The sequence below is a fragment of the Bombus fervidus genome, chromosome 4 (genome assembly GCF_041682495.2).
Source record: "Bombus fervidus isolate BK054 chromosome 4, iyBomFerv1, whole genome shotgun sequence".
Taxonomy (NCBI): Eukaryota; Metazoa; Arthropoda; class Insecta; order Hymenoptera; family Apidae; genus Bombus; species Bombus fervidus.
In genome coordinates, this window is record NC_091520.1 from 13,416,915 (window position 1) to 13,442,467 (window position 25,553).

General features: G+C 44.8%; 1 protein-coding gene and 1 long non-coding RNA gene across 4 annotated transcripts in view; one reads left to right on the forward strand and one right to left on the reverse strand.

Annotated features, from left to right (window-relative positions):
* Nucleotides 1–25,553, forward strand: part of Cda5 (Chitin deacetylase-like 5) — a 40,985-nt gene that overhangs the window by 6,240 nt on the left and 9,192 nt on the right. For all 3 annotated transcript variants that reach the window (XM_072001283.1, XM_072001282.1, XM_072001281.1), the window contains exons 2-4: nucleotides 21,954–22,131; nucleotides 23,600–23,695; nucleotides 25,047–25,476. In XM_072001283.1, coding sequence (XP_071857384.1) covers nucleotides 21,954–22,131; nucleotides 23,600–23,695; nucleotides 25,047–25,476 — 704 coding nt within the window. The remainder of the gene's footprint in view (nucleotides 1–21,953; nucleotides 22,132–23,599; nucleotides 23,696–25,046; nucleotides 25,477–25,553) is intronic.
* Nucleotides 2,397–4,478, reverse strand: LOC139986421 (uncharacterized). The gene is made up of 2 exons (XR_011799641.1): nucleotides 3,236–4,478; nucleotides 2,397–2,792 (listed from the first exon to the last, which is right to left on the reverse strand). It is a non-coding gene; the product is annotated as an uncharacterized lncRNA (long non-coding RNA).

Here is a 25,553-nt window from a genome sequence, read left to right on the forward strand (position 1 = left end):
GATGTTATCTCGAAATCGACCAGAGTGGCGTAATGTGTCTGCTCTATTAGTCTTACGAGATATTGACGTGCGATTTCATGCACCGTTATTTTGCTATTGTTTTTCAATCGGGCGTTGTTTAACCTTTCAGTTGCAAACGGCGAACGTATACGTCTTGGTAAAATCGTTGTTCTAAAAGAGCGAGCATTTATCGTGATCTTACGCTTATCGAAGATGCTCTATGCTCTGTGTTTGAAATATTTATCCAGTTTCGAGCACGTTTGTTTTTATCCAACATTCTCGTATCTTTTACCGAACGCATTTAAGTTGTACGTACATACGTAACGAATTCTGTCGCTTGCACGGTCACCCAATTTACATTGAATCTATGTACGCGCGCATCTCCTTCGTCGTGTCCTATTTCTTACGAGTTACGCGGGAAGAAACAAAATGAAACGGGTATTAAGGACAGATGCGCTCGCGTACGCTCGCACTTACGTCCCGTGCCCTCGAAAAGCCACGGTACATCGAGAAACGAGGTTTCACCTTCTCCTTCGACAACTCGAACGGTATCCTCGCTCCGTATCTCTTTGCCTTTTCACTGGTGCGAATGTCCGCGACCCGAGGCGACCAAATCTAGACAGATAGCTTGCTAACAATTAAATATTCCACGTTTCGTGGTTGAAATTCTTATGCAATTACCGAGGCCGCACCATTAGCGCAATTACACCGACCGACTTGCTCATGAAAATTAATTGCTTGTCACAAGACCCAGTGTTGCGTCAATCTTCCTTCTTCCGCAACTTCTATGAATAATTTTTGACGAAATCGAGTCGCGGTATAGTTGTCAAATTAGGTGAAACAATAGTCGTCTGGTGTGTTGGAAACTTCGATTAATGCAAACGAAGTGCGCGACACGTGTACAGAAAATAGCCGAGAAAGGAAGTTTCACTCTGTCGTTGGTGTCCGAAGCGAGGAACAACACCGATTCCAAAGGCTTGGGGAGTCAGCGAAATCCTACTACTCACGGGACTTTCGCACGTGCATTCGCGCGAGCGTGCGCTTGCGTCGTCAACGATAGCGAAAACAGCGTGATAGATGCTTGATTACGCAGCAGACGCTTCACACGAGCAACTTTTCCAAGCAAAATTGTGATTACCTGTTTTTTTTTGTTTTTACTTGTTTCTAATAACAATGCTAATGGTAGAGTGTTGTAACAATTCGGTCAAGTTTTTTTCAAGGCTTGTTCGCAAAACCAAGAAGCTACTTCTCTATGTAGGTCGTCAATATCCGGTATCAGTTTTTCACTGACACTTTAGAGAGAGAAAGAAAGCGGCTGCGTACCGTTTCGCTGTCTTCGATATTTCATAACTACTTGTTTATTACGTTTTCTTCTTTCTAAAAATAATTTATAATCTTACGTCGATAAATACAATAATAGTAGTAATGGTAGCTGTTCTCATATCTTCGAGACGTCTTACTCTCTAGTTTGTTCGAGATAGAATTTCTGTGGTTAACAAATTCGCTAATAACGGAAGATTGCGATTAGTTACTTCGTATTAATAAAGTTATGCAATCGAGTAATCACTCGACGCGAACACATAGGAAACGCAGTCGCGATCTTGTGGTTTAACTCTTCCTCGCTGGCCTCTGCAATTATTAGCACACCGTGTAATCGATTCACGTTACACGTAAAGAACCAATAATCACCCACAGCCATTCGATGTCCTATTACATAAGCGGTAATTTACAAGTAAAATTGAAGAGAATTCCCAAAATAATCAGGCAAACTTTTAGTATTATTCTTGCTCGAGAACGAATTGTTTATTTTAAATTATCGTTTGTGCGAGGTAGCATTAAAGAGAAGAAGATCGGTGGAAAGCACAGATAGCAGAAAGATCGTAAATTGAACTGAAAATCCAGGAAGGAACACAGTCGTTGAGAATTTCTTGTTCACCCAGTGACGATACGCCATTCGTTCAAGTATTCCTGTCGCACAAGTGTTACGGAGTAAAGATTTACAAGTAAAACCAAACAGGCACGAGCAGCCTAACGGACGAGTTGGTAAAAAACGGAATGCAATCGTTCCGCATAGACGGCAGTTCGTTTGTGGGATTACTTTCATCGTGTAGACAAAGTTTCATTGCGGCGCAGCGTAGACAGCGTGTGATCATCGGGCTAGCGCTCGCTTGCATGGTCTAATTAATTAAGGAATTCATGAAAAAGAATTCAGCGCGATTCTCAACCAAGATATTCGACCGTGTAGTCGAGTGATTGCGTTTTAACCGTGTACACAGCCGCGTTCTTTTCCTTCTTCGTTTCTTCGTGTCAGATTTTTCTTTTTAGCGGAAATTAAAGATCGTCGCCCGATCGTGGTAACTTGTTTTTCTGGCATCGTAGAAAACAACGACAACTCGTTAAATTTTTTGTTCATTCCGATGTGGGACGATTTACATTCCGATCGTTCGGTTGGCGCCGCTATAAATTTTTAAAAACAGCTTCTGCGTCACCCTTTCGCTGAGTTCGACGGAATCCAAGGTATGTGTATCGCCGCGCGGCACGTTTCACTTTCCACGCATACCTACTATTTTGGAATCCACGCAAAACTGACGTAGAACTTGGAATCGAAGAGGCTGGTCCACCGTGAATGCCGTCACCCGTTCGTTGAGACGTCGCGCGTTTCTTTCCAAGTTTTAATACCATGCACCATCTTTCTTTCGCACTATTTTCGTTATGACGATGAGAAAAAAGGTAATGTAGTCTGCACTTCAAGGTCGACGTCTTGTCCTTTCCCTCAAAGTCCTCGTAACCAGCTGAAAGAGAAAGGGCGGCATACGTGTCCGCATTCTGAGATTTCCGAACCACCTAAAAATATCTTGAACCCGGAGTTCGAAACGTCCTTGCCGATTTCCTTCGTGGTTCTTGAGAATGTTCCGGCCTGATAACGCGCTCGTGCATTCTGCTGCATCTCATTAATCGATTCCGTTACGCGTACACCTTCGAATCTTATAATTGTTCGTTCGTTCTTAGCAAGAGTCGCACGCGTTATCGCTGGCAAATCTTTCGATCGTACCGTATCTCGCAGTCTGTCAATGATAAATATTTCACTTTTTGCGTCTCATTAATTTACGATGCAAATACATATCAATTCGACGACAAAAGCGATTTGAATAATCCGATAGCGATCGAAAGAAATTATGTCGCGAGACGATTTATGTGTCCAGTATGCAAAAAAATGCCTTTCAAATTTACAAACCGGGCATTATGATGGTATTGTTGTGCTACTTTGGACTAACTTATTGCTCTTTTTTTCGGCGACAGGATCCGCTGAGAATACCGGGATTTTTGGTGGAATAGAAACTTTTTAGTTCAAAGAACCTCTGTTTATCTTGTTTAAAATGCAGTCGCTCGACGAGACGTAAAAAAATGAACGTAGGACCTTCAAAAGCAGACCTCCTACCTTTCGCTGCCTATGCAAATTTTTGTCGACGTTGACGGCCTCGATAAATCAAATATTTAAACGAACGGCAGAAAAAGAATAGCTGCTCGAATATTTGACCTTCGTTTACGAAACCTGCTCTGGTTTCCGGCCACCCTCGGGCAACAATTTTTAGATTGAGCAACGTGCAGATAAGATCTCGATTCTTTCGCTTCTAGATCGCCTTACAACGAACGTAACCTTGTCCTTTTCTCCCTCGATTGTCCTTTTTTTTTCCTACACTGGCTGTAATTCGACAAAAACAAGATCGGACGTAACAGATGTAAGTGGCATACATTTTCTGAGACGTTTTTGCGAAAGGTTCGAGCCACGAAGATCCGCCTTCGAGAGTCGCCGAGATTTCATCGTGGAATTTAAAGTAACAGAAACATCCAAGCGCCACTTTATATTCACATTCTATGTTAGTTGCGAGCTATTATCGATTATTTTAAATAGATTCGCCGTCTCTACCCATCGACTTCTCTGTCTTTGTCTATCTTCATTTAAAATCGCTACAGTGATTTCTGTATGAACAGAATTTCCATTTTTTAGAAATTTTATAAAAGTCTGCGCGCCATGGAACGTATAACCCCTTTGACAGCTACCCACGAAAGTTGCGCAAATTACTTACGAAAAGCAAAAGAACCATGAGGTTTGAAAGACCTCGGCGAGCGGGGCGATCTTATCAGAAGCTATCGGTGGACAATAGGCACGATAAAGGTGACAGCAAAAAGGCACGAAACTAGAGAAAGAGAAGGACGGTTGCTCCTTTCTCGAGTGGCCGCGATCGGTAACGTAAAACCTTGATCGATCCGTGGGACTGATTCTGCACACTCCCACGGAAATCTGACGGTAACCGTATACAGTATTAAGAAACACGCGTGGCACGTAACCGGCGCGCGTGTTAGAACGCACGACAGACCTTCCACTCGTAGAAAGGCGGATTAACTCGGCTTCTCGACGTTGCACGCACCCGCATTGGTGTTCTTTTCCAATTTTTTTCATTCCCAATAAAAGATCGAATTCCTTTGTGCTCGCCGTGACACCGCCACTTTTAATATTCGAATGTTCGCATAACGCGATTGCCTATCATGATGAACGTTTGCCATATTCTCGGTTAAATTTCCTGTCACGAGCGGTGACGTTCGATCATAGTGTAACGGAATAATAAGATCGAAACTAGGAAATCGCAAAAGAGACGGCGAGTTAGCGATTTCCATTTTACGATGAATAGCATCGACCTTTATAACGCGATCGGGATCCTTCCGGTTGAGATTTACCTGGCCAACGGAGAAAGTAATTACGATTATGTGCACGCGTTATCGCACGTATCTTTCCAGTATAAATCTTTTTCTTCGATGGTAAGCGGAATCTCCCATGACTCCGCGTCTGTATCGGACGCTTCGTGTGACATAACTTTCATGATCTAACGAGATCGCAAGGAAAATGTTTCCGCGCGAACTGTATGGACGGCATAGCGGAACAGAACGTAATCGGTGTGCCGAATTGGCAGCAAGCAAGTAGCTCGTTCACGGAGAAAGTTATATTGCAGAATATTCGCGTTAGAGTGCCGCGCCGCGAGTACGCGGTATTTTTTGTTGGTGAACTGTACGTTTCTCGGCATTGCTGCGCTTATCCGGTGCGCTAATGAGATCGAAAGGGAGTTCGATCGCTGGCTGGTTGACTCTCTTATTGAAATTCAGGCGAAACGCAGGCGTCACGTTCGGACACCGACGTTACTAAAGACGGACGGACGTCTGGAAATATTTTGGTCTGAAAAGAAACCAACGGGGCAGGTCACGATTTACCTTTGCATATCGGGAGTCAGCGGTGGAAGGACGGGTTTCGCGAGAAATGTGTCGCAACGCAGCAAAACTCGTGCAGATCACTCGCGAACGTATAAGGCAAAACGTGGAGCATGTCAACGATATATCTACGGGTGGATTTCTCGCGTCTGGAAAGCCTTCGGCTGACCCTCTCTCGTTCGACGTAGAACGCTATCGAAGGGACGTATCTCGGTGTCGAGAGCCTGCATATCGAAGCAAATACGAACATACTGACGCACGCTGACCGCCTATCGTCTCGACGTTCGACCTGTTGCTTTTGTGCATCGTACAACTCGTTTCACGTCGATGCCACCTCGCAAATCGACCCCTGTCGAGATATACGACCGTGGAAACGCGTAAAAACGATAAAAATCATGACGCGTACGCGATCGAGAAATATGTGTATAGCACGCACAAACGAGTTACCAGTTCTCCCCAGGAAAGTCCGGCTGTTCTTTTTTAGTTCTGCTCAACGGAACCCAAGACCCTACGATGCGAACTCGTAAACCACAATTACGATATTCCTTTTTGTCCCCGAACGATCGATGGAAAGCGAGAATATCGTGTTTCTTTCCTGATCCATTACCTGCCGCTGTTAACACCTGAGAAATCGCCCGCCAACGAGAAGCTCGCTTTTTGTATCGTCGTTACATATAGGAACATATATAATTCGCGTCATCAATTTTTTGGGTTTTGTTCTTAACTTAACAAGCGGTGTAATCTTTCGTACGTGATCGGTGGTTGCTTTACCGTCTCTCGAGCTGATCCTAGCTAGATCATGCTGTATGAACACGTAACAAGAGTCGGCGTGATAATTTAACACAGACATACGCATATTTACGTACATAAGCGTACGTATACCTTGCGATCGCAGACGATTGTATACCGGACGCTTATGTATTTAAGCGCGATATCTCTCCTGGATTCATGGGTGAACGCGTGTGCGCGGCGTTCACGTCTCAGAGTTCACGTCTAGGTAACAACGCCTCTTGCATCTGTACAACCTTGGAACTCGTTTTCAGGTCGATGAAACCCCTACCAGCAAGGATTTACGCTGCTACAGGCACAAAGAGTAGATCCGCTGAAGAATCGCGCGAAACGACGTTCGAACGCGTAGCTAATATTCTATCGAAAAGTCGATCGAACGTATGCCGATGGGCAGGCTATAAATCATAATTTGCTGATCGTTAGCGAGACTATTAGCCAAGGGAACTAGTCGCGCGAAAAATCGACGAGTCGGGCAATTCCATCTGAATTTGCGGTCATTTACCGTGAAGTGCATTAGCGATCCCTTTTCGTTCGGCCGGGGGCCGCTATTTCTTGCGCACCAACGTTACAAACGGATATATAGCCGGGACGTAAGAGGCGAATTGCACGAAGCAGGAGTCTATTAAGAGCAGAAATAACCTCGGTGTATTACACCACGAGATCGACCCACGAACCCAGGATTTAATCAACACACCGAGCTATCGATCCTAATTGTCATCTAATTATCCACATTATCTCGTAGGCATATCGTATCTTGACAGCGATCTATCGCAACACCCTCTGCGAGTGATTTTTCCACTGCTAACTCTTGGTTCGCGTTTAGTTGGTAAGTCAAGAGGAAAGGAGTATCGAGAACGAAAGGTCAGTCGTTCGCCTTCGCTTCTGGGAACGTTGCATCGCGAAAATTTCATCAACTTACTCCGTCGGTTAGGAAATTTTTAGGCATCGATGCAGATCTTGACACGCTTATTAAAATCAAGAACAATCATATCGTTATCTTAATGAAGAACCCCGCGTAGACATCGCTGCTCATTACCATATGGTTGCGAGAATTGGACGTGAGGATGTCTCGCGCAGGACAAATTTTAAGTCACGGGATATTCGCGCAATCCCGTGGCAACAGAGATGGTCCAACGTCGAACAAGTTCAAAACAATGGCAAATGAAACGATGATTTCGCCAACGTACGCGTATCGCAACGATCGACCGCGGCAATGTCTTCAGTTCCGTGAGTGAACGTACACGAGGCGTTCGAGTCGGACAAGAAGAAACGGGTAACGCCTGTGTAGGTATTCCAGCAGCCTTGGGACGCGTATCCAGCCTTTCTCTGGATCGCAAACGCGATTCCAATTGGCGATTGTCGCCGAATTCTGTTTCTTCTGACCCCGGACACGACGTCCCGCTCTCGTGAAAGTGAAATCGCTGCACCGGACCTTCGGCACGAACGTATCGCCTGACTTCGCGCGTTCTGCGTTCGGACAACCCTCTTTTCAAAGCCGACACCTCGCAGTTTGGATATCGAGAGTATCTTATTCTTTTCTCCTTTGGTCGACGGATCACGATCGCATCATGCCACGTTTTCTCGAAATTCAAAAAAACGCGTGTCACGTTCGTGACGCTTTCTCATTGGCGACATCTCGAGAAAGCGGAAATTGACAATTCGATAAGTTCCTCGTCGAATATCGGAGACGCTCTAATTCCCGAGAACGACTCGGCGATTTTATTTCCAGTCACATTGTCGCGATTTCGTAACGCGACGTAATAGTTCTCGCCGATCCAATTAAGGAGCACCTGCATTAAGGGGCGCCAGTGACGCGCGTCGATAACAATATGATAATGAACTTCAGGTGTGGTGTTGACAGAATCGTAACGCGCAAACGAAAGTGGATGCACGTCGATCGACCGGTTACGCGCGGTTATCGTTCCGAAGCTTTTGTTTCTCGCTGTAAATGGTTCGAAGGTCGTCACCGATTTGGCAACGAGTGGAAGCCTGCACGATCCACGCTCGCGTGACTTTGATCTATTTTTCAACGCACGATCACGCTCTCCATCACGATCCGGTTGCATCACGGCGAAGCCTTTTGTGTCGTCCTCGCCTGCGCTTTTTAATCGCTCGACGAACAGGCTCCTGGAAACGATTCAGCGTTCGATTGCTCAACCAGGAGTCCAAGTCTCGTACCACCGCCTAACGCTGCGTTACTTTTCATTATTAATACAAATACCAAGATACGGGTAAATACATGAAGGTTCGCGAGCACCGTTTCACGGAGAACCAAGTCTATGAGATAGAGAGAACAAAAAAGAACGTGCTTACGTTAATCGTTGCATCGTTCTAAATATTTTACGTAGAAGAGTGAACGCCATAGAATTCGCAGGATCTGATCTGTTCATTTGAAAAATGTCGGCTTGCACAAAGAAAACGTATAAATCGAGTAGAGGGATAGCATTGGGTCAGCTAGATGGAACGTCATTGAAAATTTACGTAAGATTTGCGCAATTTTCGTCCAACGATGATGTTTAGTAATGATGATGCGCGCTTTCCTTTCCCGTGGAAACGATGTCTTAAATTGCGTCTACAAACGCAAAACTTGGTTCACGTCTGATTTATAGCACGTTTCTGAGGAGCTTGCACGCGGGAGAAAGCCACGCAACAGGAAAAAAAAAAAAAGAAATCGCGCAGAAAGAAGATACGCGCGTCGACGATGATTTGGTTACGAAATCGCGATGACTCTAGAAATTCATCAAGGGTGGGACCATCTCTGTTCCGTCTCACCGATGGAGACACGGTCCTAATTGTTTCGCGAGATCAACGATCGGTCATTCAGATGGGTCGATAACAGGTAGAAGGTTGTTGCGAAGACAATTGTTTTAACGAACCAGTTGTCCGTTCTCCTTGCATAACCGTGCGTCTGCCGTGCGCATAGCCTTGTCAAGAGGAGTCGAAAAGTCGTGAAGAGGAAAAATGTCATTTTACGTTACACGGTGCACGAGATAATACGACGAGCCAGACGCTTTCTGCCTCGGTTAATCTCGGATTACGCGCGAAGATACATAACCGAGTACGTACCATTTGATGAGTGAACACCTTTCTTAACCTGCTGGAGCCGGCAAGATTCGAGTTACGTAAAAATATTACTGCTAACATCTCCCGTCCATTAGTTTAGAAAGAAAATTTCACACATACGACATTTATGTCGCGCACTAATTAATATCTGCTCGTAGAAAGACACTGCATCCCTTATGATCCGCGTACCATTCGTCTAGCAAATTGTACTTGGTCGAATTCCTTTGCTCGGTATCATGCTTGTTAAAGAAGTTGTTCCGAGGATATTCGAGCTATAGCTCGACAGTACGCGGCGAAACGTCGAGTCAGTTCAAGCCATTCCCGGTGGTCAGCTGATTCGATTGAAACCAAGATCGAAGGCGGCCGCGTACAAACGTTCACCTCGTTACATGGCAGCGGCTAGTCAATCCGCTGGTCAGAAACTCGTACAACGAGACATAGGTGTGTGCACGTCGATTACGTGGGTGCAGTGACTTCCACGTCGACGCGAGCACGAGAGAGATGCATGTTTTAACAGGAGCGTCGAGAATGAAACTCGCTCGCGTCTCGGATAAGCTATATCTATCTTTTCTCTCGACGCGTTACTACGTCTATTCTAACGATCTACAGGCCATCGGTTGCCTCACCTTAAATCGAGGATGGCTGGCTAATGGTTGGCCAACAGCGCTAGCTTTCCTAGCCTTCACAGCCTTTGAACACAATGAACGTTGCGCGTGCCGAAAATTAATTGGGACGAGAGATAGATCGAATCGAGGGGGTATTTGTTAGGAAACGCGAATAGAAGCAAAAGATATTAGGATATTACCAGTTAGATCGCTGTCGCCGATAACTTCGTTGCTGATTTCTACCGATTACGAGCTAGAATTCGCGGTAACGTTGAATAGATAGTCTGAATGTTACTTCGAGACGGTATTAATCGCGAGAAAGAGGTAATGTTTAGGATTCAGTGACTATAATAACCGACGGTACAACGGTTAATTTCCATTCGTACGTAGAACGGCAGAACCGATGCACGGGTTCTCGTGTAGAACCACCGCTTTCCATAGAAAGTTTCGCGTCCTTTGTTTTCCTCGGTCGCGGTTGTCTCGCGACGAGACATCGAAAGCATTCAAGATCGTCCTGGTATTACGAATGACGAAACGGAGAGCCACGTAACGATACTCGTACGTTCAGTTATATCCGGGTCAGGAACGTGTCGCCCCTAGGAATCTACTACGTTTATCACCGTATTTAACCACGACGAGTCCGATTTCCGCGAAACGAGCCACAGCCCCCTGACCGTTCATCGATTACTAAATGTTAACCCGACCTCTGCGACACTCCGTCGCCTCTCCTTCTCTTTCTGGAGGCCACAGCGTGGAGCATCGATCGAGTAAAAAGGAGACGAGGGCACACTCGATGTGTATCTGTCTGTCCCTTGGAACCGTTCACCTCATTACGTACCCCGTTCCCGCACACACAGCGCGCGGACGTGTGTTTCACTTCGTCGAGCGTTTACGTGGGTGTGCAGCGTACCGTATCGGATATCGAGCGCGAAAAAGATAACGGTATGCCCGGCCCGCGATAGCGAGAGTGAGATCAGATGCTTTCGAAACCTCGCGGACGTTCGTGGCTAGTTAATACACGGGAATATTCTCATGGAAAATGCCCTGTACCGTTTCGACAACTAACGCGCCACACTGAGAATCTATAATGTCATTCTATCGGTAGTTCTGTCTTGAAGACTCAAAGAGCGTCTTGGGTTCCTCACGTTTCGTAGTCCGCGATCGCAAACTCGTATTTCGATTTGGGTTATAGCCGTTGACCTGTGGAACGAAGAGAAACTTCCATGTTTAAAATATTGCCGATACAAGTTAAGAAAAATGAGCGTGAATAGTAAAAAGACGTGCCTAAAGAACGATGACGTAAGATATCCGAAAGTGGGTACGGTTCCACGAACACTCGTAAATTAATTCGGGGTCAAACGTTACTTTGTCGTTATCAAGTATTTCGGTGTACTTACAGACTTGGTAACACGACACCGATGTTGAAACTTTGCGTACAATAGTAGTTTATACTTCGAATATACCGAACGTCGGATTTCTTGAAATCACGGCTGCAAGTACTTACGGGCACAGGAGATCGCGCCTGATCACTACCTTCCTTTTCCACTTGCTTCATCACGCGAGTCTTATGCTCTCTTGTTCCACTGAGAGCATAGAATTTCGCAAAGTGATCGTTTCGAGTCACGCGTAGAAAGGCAAGATTAACTACATTTTGACATCTATCCCTCTCGTCCCCTCGCTTGTCATTTTCAATGGAAACAAGCGTTTCAAATTTACGAGTAATTTATCTCAAAGATTTGCGCGAGATATTCATCGTTCAGGATCTTTTCCGATGGACGTTACGTGCCCCAGATTTCAATATTAGTGTCGTGATTCACGACGCCACGAATCGGTCGAAAGTTAACGGCGAGATAAAGGGAATCGCGAATTCATGCAAATTTCTAAGGAAATTCCAAGCGGCTGCGCGCGTTTCGCTTTGTTTACGACACGAGATGAAAATTAGAACGGAGACGGTGGGAATAAGTTTCAGGAAATTTTGAAACGAACACCGTGTCCCGCGTGTTGCACCTTTCTAACTCGTGGCTGTACGCGAATCGAAATAGCAAAGGTTAAACACGTTGTTCGCACACGCCCCTGCAACTGCGTAACTTTCATGGCCGATCGGTACGTTTCCACGCCTGTGTGCATTTCACGCGATCAAATCTATGGCATCGGAATTATGAATTGGATCCGCGAAATCGTAACGGAATAATTTTTTTGAACAAACGTTTTGTCTGTTATTTAACGATAACCGCGATAAATTTTCAGAGCGCGATTCATGAGGATTAATCCGGTGGTTTGTTTCTACCTTCGAATGTTAATATTTGGCAGAAGTTAACTTGCGTAACCTTTCGTCTTCGTACTTTCTTTGTACTCTCTTCTCGCGTTACAAGGTAATCTCTCCGAATTATCTTCGTCGATGCAACGAACATTCGATGTCAATCTCGTGGCATAGTAATTAATCACGTGTTCGTTCGGAACGCAATAATCGTGCTTAACGAGGTAACCGCTTTCTACGTTCTCCGTCTCGCACGATTTTTGCATAACCTGAATTGCAAGGTTAAACAATCGGTGATTCGTGCCTTCGACCACCTACTGATTATTTACCGCTTCGACAATGCTATCATCTCGAGAAACGGCAGCGCCTTATACGCTTCTTTCATACGGACTCTTTGATTATGCGCGAATTGCCGCTGCCTATCTGACGTCTTGCACCGATCGCAGATCGATAGCGGTTTCTTCCGCATCTAACGCAACGAGTACCTTTATGCAAGTTGTTATCCAGCAACTTAATTTGCGAATGTTTTAAAAAAACTCACTCACGTATCTCCTTTCACGCCTACTTTCCTCTTCCTCGTGCTATGACTTCACGAATTTACTTTCACGACGATCCGCGCGTTCATCTACCTAACGGTCTAAGCGGAAGGTTAAGGTCCTGTTCGAATATTCGGTGAATTCGCCGCCCACGCAACATCAACGGCCTCGTCTTCCGGCACTTGGTCGCTACTTAAGTAGAAAGAGATTCGTAAGGGGAGAGAAGATCGTGGGATCGAGGCACGAATGCCGATGAGGTCGGAGTATCTTTAATAACGCCGAGGGATCCAGCGAATCGTGAGTAGGTGTTCCCAAGTGATCCGCAGGATTGAAGACTGGAGCGAGGGGCGTTCACTGGTTACCATTATGTATTCGTATATATCGGTGAAGTTGCAAGCAGCCCTGCGAACAAACGCGATCTCTCAGCGGTCTTTCTCTTAAACAGACGATTAATCACAGGTAAAAGGGTAAGGGGAATGACGCGCAGCCTATCCCACGGCATCCCGTGATTGTAAAGTTTTATTTCGTAAAATATGCTTTCGATCGCGTCGCGTACGTCACTGTGAGTCACGTTCGCGCTGTTGCGTCGTCGGTCAATAACTTTTAATCCGAACAACCGTTCGATAACGCGACGTTCTAATTAGCCGCTTCGCACGTGGGAATTCGACTCGATTGCTTGCCAATTTCTTCTCAAACGTTAATACATAGGTATATTCCGGTGGAAATCGATCGTTAAAAGCAACTAGCCATTATATGCGAGCGTTACTTTCGCGCACTGCTCTTTCCTACCGATATTTGTTAAATAAACTACTCGAAGTTAGCAGTTGATACTAACGTTAACGTTAAAAGAATGATTTAATTGCGTTGCTTCGATGCAGGCTGATTGAAAAAAGACTTTTGAAAGATATACGATTAAACGGTCGTTCAATGGAGAGTTCGATATCGTTGCTTGGAAGAACGGCGGAAGTCTTTTAACTTCGTTTGGCTGATCTCGCTAATTTATGGTCGAGGCTGCACTTTTATCGAGTCGTCCAGTGGTTACGAAAGCGCGCTTGTCCCGTTCTATCAAATTTATATTACGCTATTTACACTACGTATTCTGTACGCCAGGTAAAACGGAATTACTGCTGGAAATATCGAAGGAAAACAGGCGGAAATGCATGAATACGAGTACGACCTCGTATTCATCGCCACCTCTTTTGGCAGATGCGTCTTTTCACTTTTAAGGCCACTGGACGAGACACCGTTACCCGATTGCATCCACGTACTAAGACGCGCGTCTAGAAACACCGATTCACTTGACCAAGAAGCCTGCGGCCTTGTAAATTCTCTTTCACCCGAGGATACTCGGTTTACGGCTGGAGTAGAGGGAATCTCGTCGATCTGACTAGAAAACAGTTTCCATGGACGCGATGGCACAACTATCGAGGTCGTGTCTTTGTCGTTGCACGATACGACTTGCGTATCGGAATCTGTTAACACCTGTTCGGTCGCCGCTCAAATGGCACGTGATTCTTGCTTTTTTACAAATCAGTTGCCTAATAGATTTATCCTTTAAAAGTTTCCTTTGTGAATATGAAAAAGAAAAAGACAAAAGACGAAACGTATCAAGGAGGAAAAGTTTAGCGCGTGCTAGCTCGACATAGTTAGCTCGACAAAGCTATTTGTCGGCGATGAATTGTCGCTGTAACGAATATTCACAGTCCGTAAATGAAAACGTAAGTGTTACGAAAGCGGGCGGTCGCACAATGCCATGAAACTGTATCGCTTTCGAGAGAGAAATTCCCCAAGAAAGTTTTCCTCGGCGAACGTAATTGGTCCACGTGATGTAGAAACTGGGTCGCAAGTTATTCTCGGTCGTCACGTTTCATCTTGCAATTGTACTGCTGGAATTACGAATTTAATTGCAAACCGCTAATACAATACTCTCGCAATTACTGCTAATTATTGGCGCGCGTCTTCGTTCTGCTGGTTCGTACGCGCCTGCTTGCACGACACTTGTCGACGTTAATCGTCAGGGAACATTTCCACCTTTCACTCGTCCTCCCAATGTCGAAAGGATTAATTCTCACCTAATCCGTACATGTGGCTGGATAGATAGACGATTGCGCAAAGTATTATGCATCTTCTGATTATTACCATATACGATGCCCATGCGCGGAGACACAGCACGATGCACATCTTTGTGATTGCTAGTTTTCCACTTGTCCCTTCCTTTCGAGGTCGTTCTCCGTCGTTTAATAACGAGAAAGGTCGACGGATGTTTCACCGAATCCACTGTTTCCACTTCGTTACTATGTATTGCTCAATCCTTTTATCTTTCATCCTTCCTAGATAAACGGATCTGCCTGTCCTCGAAGGACGGCTACGTAATTCGTAAAGGAGAAGAAGACTTCAATCCTAACGAGAAACGCGAGACAAATGGCATGCGCGTTTTTTTAGACGCGCTGTATGAGCCGTTTCGTTATGGTCGCCAATCATATCGTGTTCCAAGGCTCTATCGGATTGAATAAAGCCGCAGGGTGTAGCGGGTGACGGTAACCGGTGCGGTTACGATTCGATGCTCCACTTAAAGTGGGAATCGGTTCCCGAAGTCACGCAAAGAAACCTAAAAACCGTTACCCGGTGCAGATATATTCGTTAGATTTCCCAGCCCGTAGGCGTCACAGGTATTCGTGAAATCGACGCGGAAACGATTCTGCTTTTAATTTATTGCGAATCAAACGCAATGTTCGTTTTACCGTTCGAACGAAGTACGCGGTGCGTCGATCGAGAGAAATGCTTTGATTTACAGACTCTTGTATCTTTCTCTCTCTCACTCACTCTCTCTCTCTCTCTTTCTCTCTCTCTCTCTGCTAAAGTCGGAAGTCTATGCAACGAGTCATATAAATTCTCGAGATTTACAAGAACGACAGGAAGGCGATGCTTGAAATTCCTCGTTTTTCGTGATATACTCGGCAAAACGTTCGATTGCATGAAATCCAACGTTCTGATTCCATGCCAAATGCGAAAAACATCGAAATTAACAGTGCGCCTATCCGTTATGCGGCAGTCGCGACTGACAATGAAACTCAAAGCAAATCACGACGTGAATCGTACTTACTCGTGTTCTCTGACTTGGAATGACTCGCCGACGCGATAGGCCCGTGTTTTCCACGCCGTTTGCTCGATTCACAAATTCCTCTTTTTGCTGGCGCACACAACGATCGAGATTGCGAAACTCCGCTCCGGTACACGGACAATCTGGCTGTTCGTGCCGCGAGGAAACTATATCGGAAAGAGAAATCCGCTCAGTTTGGCGTTGATCGGTGGGACCACTAACAGCGGTTAGATACAGTAAGCAGGCTTCGGAATTGTATCATGAAATTGATGCAAACTGCTGCGCTTCCGCGTAGAAATCGGTAGTAACGTGTGCTCGATTTTGTTAATTACGTCCAATTTATAAGCGATGTCATTTGTTAACGACAACATTTCTTTCTACCTTGATTTACGATCGAGCTTAATGCGGGAATTATAGTTTCCCAATCGCAACTGATAGGTCGCTTCTTTCGCTTCTGTCAGAGTCTTTCAATTTCAACACGATCACAAAATATTTCAATTTCTATAAATTTCATCATAGACTCTACCCAAGAGACTGATGGAATCAGTTTCAAAGTCTACCGTTCACCCTCCCAAAACAAGGGAATTCCATAAATGGGAAGCAAAGACAAGATTCGTTGCCTTTGGTGTATTCTTACAAAAAACTAGAGATTGCGCATTCTGGATCTATAATAATTATACACTTTTCCTTTGCGTAATTGGACGCGTGACTCGACAGTAATTGTGCGCGCAGCTGATTCGATCATCAAGCAATCCTTTCCGATCGCTAGGGAGTAATCAAATTATTCCGAGATTGTGTGCCGGATCGCTGGAGAGGAACACAGGAAAGCCTAAGTCACGAGGAAAAGTTCCGAGTCACCTATCGACCGTCTTATTCAATACAGAAACCGTCTCGATAATTCGTTGCCGTTGCACAATTTATAAAATTGAAAATCGAAAAGTTTAAGATCTGAGTATATCGTACCAACGAGATACAATTCCGTAATTCTGCGACTGCGAGTTTATTTAGCGGGAACTCAATACAACTGGAGTATGCTTATGATATTACGTTGCTACATTCCCGGACTCGCGCAAACGTGATTCGGGTTTGTACAGTCTAGAACGGTGTAATTGCTGCTTCACGTTGTATGCAATCGCGAACGAAGGTATTTAATTTGCCGCAACTGTATGGACCTTTATTAATCATGGGAAAACTCGAGAGTACAATGCATTAACAAGCGAGTCTTACATATGGAATTAGCTGCAACGAAGAAAGGACAGACTATCGATGTGCTATATGGTATTCGATTGCGCAATCGTATTGAAATTGCAAGTGGCGGACCATGGGTACCACGGAAGTATCTTGATCTCTTCTCAGAATTAATGGGAATGAACGTTGAAAATAGACGTCCGGCTTGAAATTCTAAGCAAATTTCCGTGCAATATGTTTAGCAAAGTGGCAAGGTGGACACGCGGTAACCGCGGACATGCACGCGCCTTAAACTGTTTAAACTGTCCGATATTATGCAAGCCGTGTTCCAGTTTTAAAGCCCCGCTTCGGTATTCCAACTCACTTTCACTCATTCACTCGCTAACTCTTTTATCATGACTTCTCTCGCTCGCTCTTCTTTCTCGGCCTGCCTCCTTCCCGCGTTCTTTTTCTCCCTCTCGTTGCCATTCGTATGACTTTCACTTCTCTTAGCTTCGTAAGTCGTTCCTTCCTTGCCCCGCGTCTTTCGCTGCAAACTTCCACTTGTAACGCCTTAGAAAACCATAGTCCTATGATTTACAGAGTGCCCCGGCGACTCTCGTTGCTTTGCAACTATGGACGCGAATCGCTCCACCGATCGATACTGAAAATCGCTTCCCGTTTCGCGGTTCTCGGCTATCGTGAACTTCGACGTTAGCCTTTCCGAACGAAGCCCTTTTTACATGCACGTTTATCTCGAAAGATCCGTATCTCGTTAGAAACACAATCATAAACCGCGTAATTTACGAGGCAACGGAAAGTTTACGATGGCGTTGTGGCGATGAAAATCGTCCTCCCGGTTTTCATATTTCGAAGGAGTTGTTCGTTTCGCTTTGCACGGACCAACTGTTACGTGATCCTGCGATCCCAGAAACGTACGGTGTTCAGGTACCGAACTCCTCGCAATGTGGAAGATGTTATTAGGTTGTTGCTACGATATTTACCTCGTAGTCGATTAGAGAGGTCTGTAATGCGTCAACGGCTGATTGAAAACGCCGTTCCTTCGACAATTCCCGCGTCTTGCAAAGCGATCCTAGTCTTTCGTTACATACTTAGCCAGCTTTATTCTCAGCGTGTAAAAATTCTAATTAGCCGTTCTAACAGGTCGTAATTACGTAATTTATGGACTGACGAGTTCGTTATAGGTGATAAATAGGCACCTTACATGGCCGTAGATCATTAGAGGGACGAGTTTGCGGTAATATCGGTACCGAGAAGCAATCTGTTTCTTAAATTTCGACTATTATCGCCTCTGCTGCCAAAGGCTAGACACGTTCCACGAAATCCCTGAAATTGCTAGTTTTACGACACGTTTAGGAGTCACTTAACTCGGTGCTCCTATTGGTTTTGTACGGACAATGATTTTATCGTTTCCAAATTATGTTTGAACGACCGGCAAGACTGTGATTAGGTAAATTACCAACCGCTGGTACTAATTGCACGGAAATCCACGCGTACCAAGTTACCAACGATAATTTGTTAATTATGTGTTCGAGATTCCGTGGTATTGATGATACCTTTACCGATCGACATATCCCATTCTTACATTCGTGCCGAACAAATTGGTGTCTCCGATGCGATTGATTCTGCTTCATACGCTTCGAAGTATGAGAATTCCAAACGCGAACACGAGGTAGTTAAATTATAGCTTCACAGTTTTTCCAATTATTCCGAAATCGTTAACGATTTAAAATAAAAAATCGGGTAGCTGTCGGTATAAAGTGCGCTCGTTAAAACGCGCGTTACGATAATCAGCGTAACGTAATCATTTCTCAGCTATACATCGAAGAAGGCGTTCCTCCAGGATGGCTTTATTGTGAGCGATAATGAGACCACGTTGTCTGTCTGGTAATACAGTTCTCACATTTCTGCAACATTCAATAAGGCTGAATGGTGTAACTTTACATCCACGATCTCCCGCCTCTCTTTGCCACCCACCCCCGGTTGATGTCATGTGAAAATTCAGCGAGTATCTCTCTCACAAAAAGAACCCGCCGAAAACCGCAGCTCTTGCGAAACCCGGCTCGGCCGTTCAACGAGTTTTGTAATTTTTCCGTCACAATGAGCCGCGCACGACCGCCACTCCCCCGTTTATTCTCCATTATCAAGATTTTAACGAGAGGAATGTCTGGCCGAGCACGCGCCCTCCTACGAATCCGCAAAGGCTCCTTAACACGTCGATCGAGTGATAACAAGTAGCTCGCATTGAGTGGAAAAATAAAATACACGGGGACATATTAACACCGAAGGTCAAACGACTAAAAGAATGCCAAGGAGCACGGTCAGAGAATGTACGCGTACACGAGTGACGAAAAATTGGAACGCGCGTCGAAGGTGGGACCGCGTTTCATTTGACATTTACTCCATCGCGGCCAAAGTGCGCGAACATTCACGGGATCGGTATATTATTCGCCTTTCTAGAACGTCTGAAACACCTCTCGTCATCGGCCCTGACGCTCGATCGCATTACATTTTATACGAACGCCGAGCAAATGTCAGAATCGTACGAGATCCGTAAGAAATCTTATTATCCCTCTTAAGGAAAGAGGATTCCTCACGCGAAATCGATTTCACGCCAGGAGAAAAGATCGCACCGCTGCGGAGGAAATTGAATTGCGACTCGATGCGGTATCGCAGTAAGTACTGCAACGTCGCATTCCTTTCAACAACAACGAGATGGGTTATCGGTATCGTATATCATTCCTCCGAAAAGGAAAGTCGTAAACCGATCATGTCCCAAAAGGAAAATCGCAGGAATTCATTTGTGATCGAAAGGGTCGACAAATATTTAAGGATTAGCTACCTTACCATTACGGCAAGGCCGACATCGGTCTACCGGAAGGTCACAAAGAACGGTACCAGGATATTCGTCCGAATACTCGTTTTGTTGTACCTTCTGAACTATATTATCTTCAAGGTCGATCCCGTCACGTAGTCCAGAGAGCTCACTTTCCTCCATTTCGATTTTTCCTGGTGACCTTCGTCGCGGCTAGTTGATACTTTCAATGACACCGGGAAGAGCGCCAAGCTACGTCTCCTTGCTCGAAGTACATCCACGAGGACGCGCGTTGCCCTCGTAATAGTCGCCACGTTCGATAAACAATTCCAGCAGATAGTTTGTTCGCGATGACCACGCGATGGTAATTGACCACGATGATCATAGATGGTAGAGTGGTTTAATAGGATTTACGCAGCTTTTCGTATTACGAAACGAAAGTGTGATTCATGTGTGCCGCGATTTAGCGAGGTCGGTCTATTAACAAGGTATAAAAGTAAAAGTCACTTGGGTGGGAACGATTGCATCTATAATTATATTTTCTTGTTTGTTTGCCAAGGGCTGCCACGTTAATCGCGCTTCGCGGCGCACCAGTTTCCACAATTCCGTGTAATTTCAATTAACGACTGGTATTCGTGATGTGTCCACGCATGTTACGAACAGCAACCGTTACGAACCACGTTAGGTCGCTAATAGAAAGTACCTTCGCGGTTACAAACCAGGCCGTTCGTTTTTACACTGTCGGACGAAGAAAATTTCTAACGTACGTCGAACCCTTGCCGCATGACTTCATATTTTACTTGCAAAACTGAAAGCATTTGGATGGAACGCCGCGAAACTGGAAGGCGAAGGTTGGCCAAACGATTCTCGTTTTTTGTACTTTTTGTTCCTCGGTGTTATCGTATAGAAAAATGTTCTCCGTCTCGTTGAACAATAAGGGCGTGTTAAACTTGCGAAAGAATTGAATTTCCGACCGCTGCCTCGATAAACCGGTCTTGATCTAATTAAACGCGTTCTCGGTGATCGATCGCGTCTACGAGTTATTACACGAGGCTTACCTTCGCAGCGGCTCCGATACAACCCGCGTCTCCAATTACAGTTGCTTAATTCTACCGGTAACGGGTGTCTCTTCTCGTCCTTCGCATCAACAAAAATTCATTACCGGTATCCCGCGCGTCAGATGCGCGCAGCCTAATGACAATTATGTAATCGCTCTGTTATTCCTTCGCCGCACATGGGAAGGCAAAGAAACACACCGGGAGTTCGGCGTTCCACGGTTTCACCGCGTCTAGCAGCTCCGTTGAGCGCAAAAACGTTGACCCAGAAATGCTTTCGATGCACGTGGTTGCTATCGCTTTCGACCGGCAATTGGGGAAAAGTCGGAAAATAGGAGCGAACGTCGACTTTCGACTCGTATAGTTCGCTTCGTACGTATGCATTTACCATTTTCTCGTTTTTCCTAACTTTTGTCAAACTTGACACACTCGTGCTATCCTGTCTTAAGTGGTGAACGAGAAAATCTAACGGAAGCATTGGCTCATAGATTTTGACAGTTTAATCGCAACTCCGGTAACACCGTTATAGAAGTGGTAACGACGTGAAAAAGGATTTACATACAACCAGCCGGCCTAGGCGTTACTGTACAGGCACGTATTCTCACGACGAAAGTACAACAAGGAATGGCGTAAGTCACGTTTCTAACAAATCAATTCGTCTTTCCAGCGGTGGCGCGGTCTCACGATGAAGTTGTGCCAGAAAGCTTTAGTGGGATAATCGAATCCGCCAGCAGGCGAAACAATGGTAGAACGTAGAAACTATTTTCAACGATAGCATGTTATTTAGCTGGTAACAAAGTGGCACCGCAACCGCTGCCAAACGCAACGCATCTCGCTCGCTTCGTGTCTCCCTTGTACTCCTGATGAAATATCGTTCGCAAGTTCGCACCATAGCGACTACATCGTACCGATTACGAAAAATTTGGCGCCAAGTCTTCGATTTCAGTTGCCCCTTTCCCTTCCCGAGTCGTTGTTATGGTGCATCCGAATCTGCAAACATTGGTTGCTCGAATTTCTCGAATGTGCGTACGCGCAAGGTCGACCAAAAATCCGGTTACTTACAATCCACGTTACGCAATCCACCATCTCGTCTACCGCTCACGTTCCAATACCCCAACCGATTCACATCGAGATACGAGAACATACACTACTATAATTCAAACTGTATCGGATCCCCGTGGACAGTATCTTTTATCGTTCTGAATTTTTTCGTTAAACCACTTCTGCTGCGGAGGCGGATATCGAACGTGTCTCAACTTAATCGTATCCTATTCTGTTTTCAGAATGTCAACGAAACCCCATTCCTAGAAGCGCCAGAGCGAGTAGAAACGAAGCGGTATTGGAATTCGAGTGTCCCGAGGAATTTGGATATTACCCTCATCCGCGTGACTGTACGCAATACTATGTCTGCGTGTTTGGCGGTGCTTTGCTCGAATCCTGCACAGGAGGATTAATGTACAGGCAAGTATAATCCTCGAAAATTTTCCTAATGCATCGAACTTCACAAAAAAAGAAACTTATTTAATTACGGCAATTTTATTAATTTTATCTTTAGTTGTTCTAACGGGAGCTATTACTATAATGATTTTACGTTTAATTATTATTATTAATTAAATTAATTATTTTGTTTTTACAATAGGATATATAATCCTAGTTTTTACCTTAATTAATTAAACTTAACTATGACTCAATTTAATTAAATGATTAGAAGGGTTATAATATATAATTTTTATCCTACTGTCGAGCCAACATTTTTTCTCATTGTAAAATACAGTCGCGGAACGTTTCTTCGAATCAGCTGATAATTGATCGAGAGGACACGTGCAAACGGGTGAACAGACGGATTGCGAGCAAAAACGTGGAAACGATTCTCGTACACGATCAACTAATACGGGTAGAAATTGGTAGCGCGGTAAATTGAAACTCGAGCGAATAATACGAGGAGTCGGATCAAAAGCGAAATGCGGCATTGTCGTCCAGATATAGACAAGTCTAATGGATATACTCTCCCGTATTCCCAGGACTCGCGTATTACGAGATTCCGTGGAGATTTCTATTTCTTGTCCATTTCCAGACCTGAGCAGAATGCTTCTCAAGTCTCGGAACGCCCACCGACAAGCTGTACTATTCGTGGAATTAAACATTTTCGATAACACCAAACGCGCTATACTCTGTTGTTCAAACTAAGATTTCAATCACCTAAAATCTCCTGTTGGCGGGTACGTTTCATATAGTTTCAACAAACATCTTGATATCGAATAAAAAAATTCCGTTTACGCGAGATGGCTCGCGCGATATAGAGTCGGTAATCGAAGAAACTTGTTTCCCGGTCGAATCATCATGTTTGATCGAAAAAATCACATCGTACGTCAAAATGGTGCTTTATAGTGGGCGAATAGTATAAAAGTTGATAAATTACCGTAGAAATTGCGTGTGAATCATCGGATGAACGACCTGTCTTTAATCGACTATACGATCTTTCACGTAACCGTTATTTTCATATTTAGATTTTATTTGAAAATATTAACACAAATTACTAGAATACCAAATTTTAACGATCACCGAACTCCTGACTGTATCATTAAGAATAATACTCAGTATGTGACTAAAAATGAAGAATAGAACGTAATTTACTTGAACCCTAAAAAGGTACAACCTGCGTGTATATTGTCAGAAGTAGTAAATCTGTCATAAAACATGTTTAACCTAAAGTAAACCGAGCTCGATATGAATGCCAGGTTTTATTAAGGATATTTAAAACCTAAAGCGCAAAACGACGCTGAAAATTTCGTAAAAAAGGTTTCATGCTATTCCAATCAAGTTATCATAAGTGTACTAACCGTGCTATTGTTTGCCAAAACGAAGTTCATACAACGGTTAATCACAACGATCGATATTGAAGAAACTTGTGTTGCTTTCTTTTCTACAGTCACGAGTTGCAGACATGCGATTGGCCACGTAACGTAGGTTGCCCCGAAGGCGGATCTCCCAGTAAGGAAGCCGAAGAAGATCCACTATTGGAAAGGTGAGCTTTCAATGCTATTACGTGTCGCTTGTAACTATTACACACGTGGGTTACCATAACCGTTCGTTGTACCAATTTATTTATCAGTTTTTGACTGTTTGGTTGTCTTCGCTATTCCCTTTGCTACTCGATGCGAACGATAGTCAAGAACAGGCCGCAGCCAGGCCGATCTGTTTGAACGGTCTTTGGAGAACAAAATCCTCTCTCGATCGATCAATCTATAATACCGGATGTCCGTCGATTGCGTAGCGATTCAGCTTTGACGCTGATTGCCAAAGAACTTTACTCGTGTTCGCTGTTGATGTGGAAAGAGGAAAAGCCGCACGGAGTGAGAGTTGGAAGGACGAGGAAACGAAATGGGAAGGGCGTAGCGATCGAGACAGAAACGTATCGTCGAAACGATCCGGTTGTATTTTTCTAGTTGTCGAAACTGTTGCGGAATTACGAGTTGATCAACGATCTGACTGCATGCGAGAAAACAGTACCTTGAGAAAATAGTAGCAATGACGTCAAGAATCGAACAATAAACGTCGATCGATTGCGATTAATCCGATTACGATTTCCTCTGCCTCCTTATTTACCGCTAAAATTACAATTCAGGTCTGCCATGCTTTGTCAGACCGGTTGCCACATACGAGACTTCCTATTATCTTTGCTTTCCCTCCACTTTTACAATACTACGCTACTTTATTCTTCTCGAATTCTTTGGATCTCGATCAAAAGAACCGTCAAAACGGCTACGCGTTAATTCTCCCGTCCATTGAAACTCGTTGCCGAAAGGATTAAGCGGAAACTCAGTGAATTTGTTGTATAACCGAGCGCTAGCCTACAATGAACTCCCACTCTCTCCAGCTGTTTCTCGCGGAGAGCACTACACCTCGGAACCGGGTACGACTTCCCTTGTGCGAGCAAAAGTTAGGCAACAAGCGGTCGCCGGTCGCTCATTAACGTATTGTGCACGAGTAATCGGGGAAAGAAGCGATTTCCCAACCTGTGCCCCACTTCTTTTCGTCTCGCCATGTCTGATCAACGTCCTTGCCATTCCTGGCAACGTGTTTTGGTATCAAAACTGGTTCGATCGGCACGCCCGGCCGATGAGACGCTACAATCGATCCGTTTCGATCGACGAATCGATCCGCTCGCATTGGTCCGGTTACGAGCGCAACGCACCGTTCTTTTATCGCGATGAATTTTCGTTTAAGCTAACATGGACAACTTGGTTATATTTTCTCCGGCGTACCGTGTTCGACACGGAACTTTGCGAAATCTCAGAAGTCGAGAAAAACCCACTCAACGATCGTTAAAGACCGTCGATTAACCATGACGCAATCGTTTCTCTTGAATCGTGCAGATCGGCAAAGATCGAGACCCTTCAGGAGCAACAACGGCCGCAGCAGCAAATCCGAGAACAACAGCAAATCCGAGAACAGCAACAGATCCGAGAACAGCAGCAGATCCGAGAACAGCAACAGATCCGAGAACAGCAGCAAATCCGAGAACAGCAACAGATCCGAGAACAGCAGCAACAACACAGACGTGAACAGCAACAGCGTCCCGTTCAGAGACAACCGATTCCTATCACGACAACGCCGTCTCCCGTACCCCAAATCACCGAAAAGCAGATTCGACAGAGGCAACAGGCTAGGAACTATCACGAGGACGAGTACGAACCAGCGTCAGAAGTAGAAAGCGATAGGCAGCAACGAGTCTACAGAGGGCAACCCTCGACGATTGGCCAAGTTCAACGGGATAGAGATGGTCTCCGAAGAAACGTGATTTCGGTGAGTTCGTTTAGTCGCTATAGTATATATATATATATATTTGTTTTAAGTTTTTTAACGAAGCTACAATAAATTCA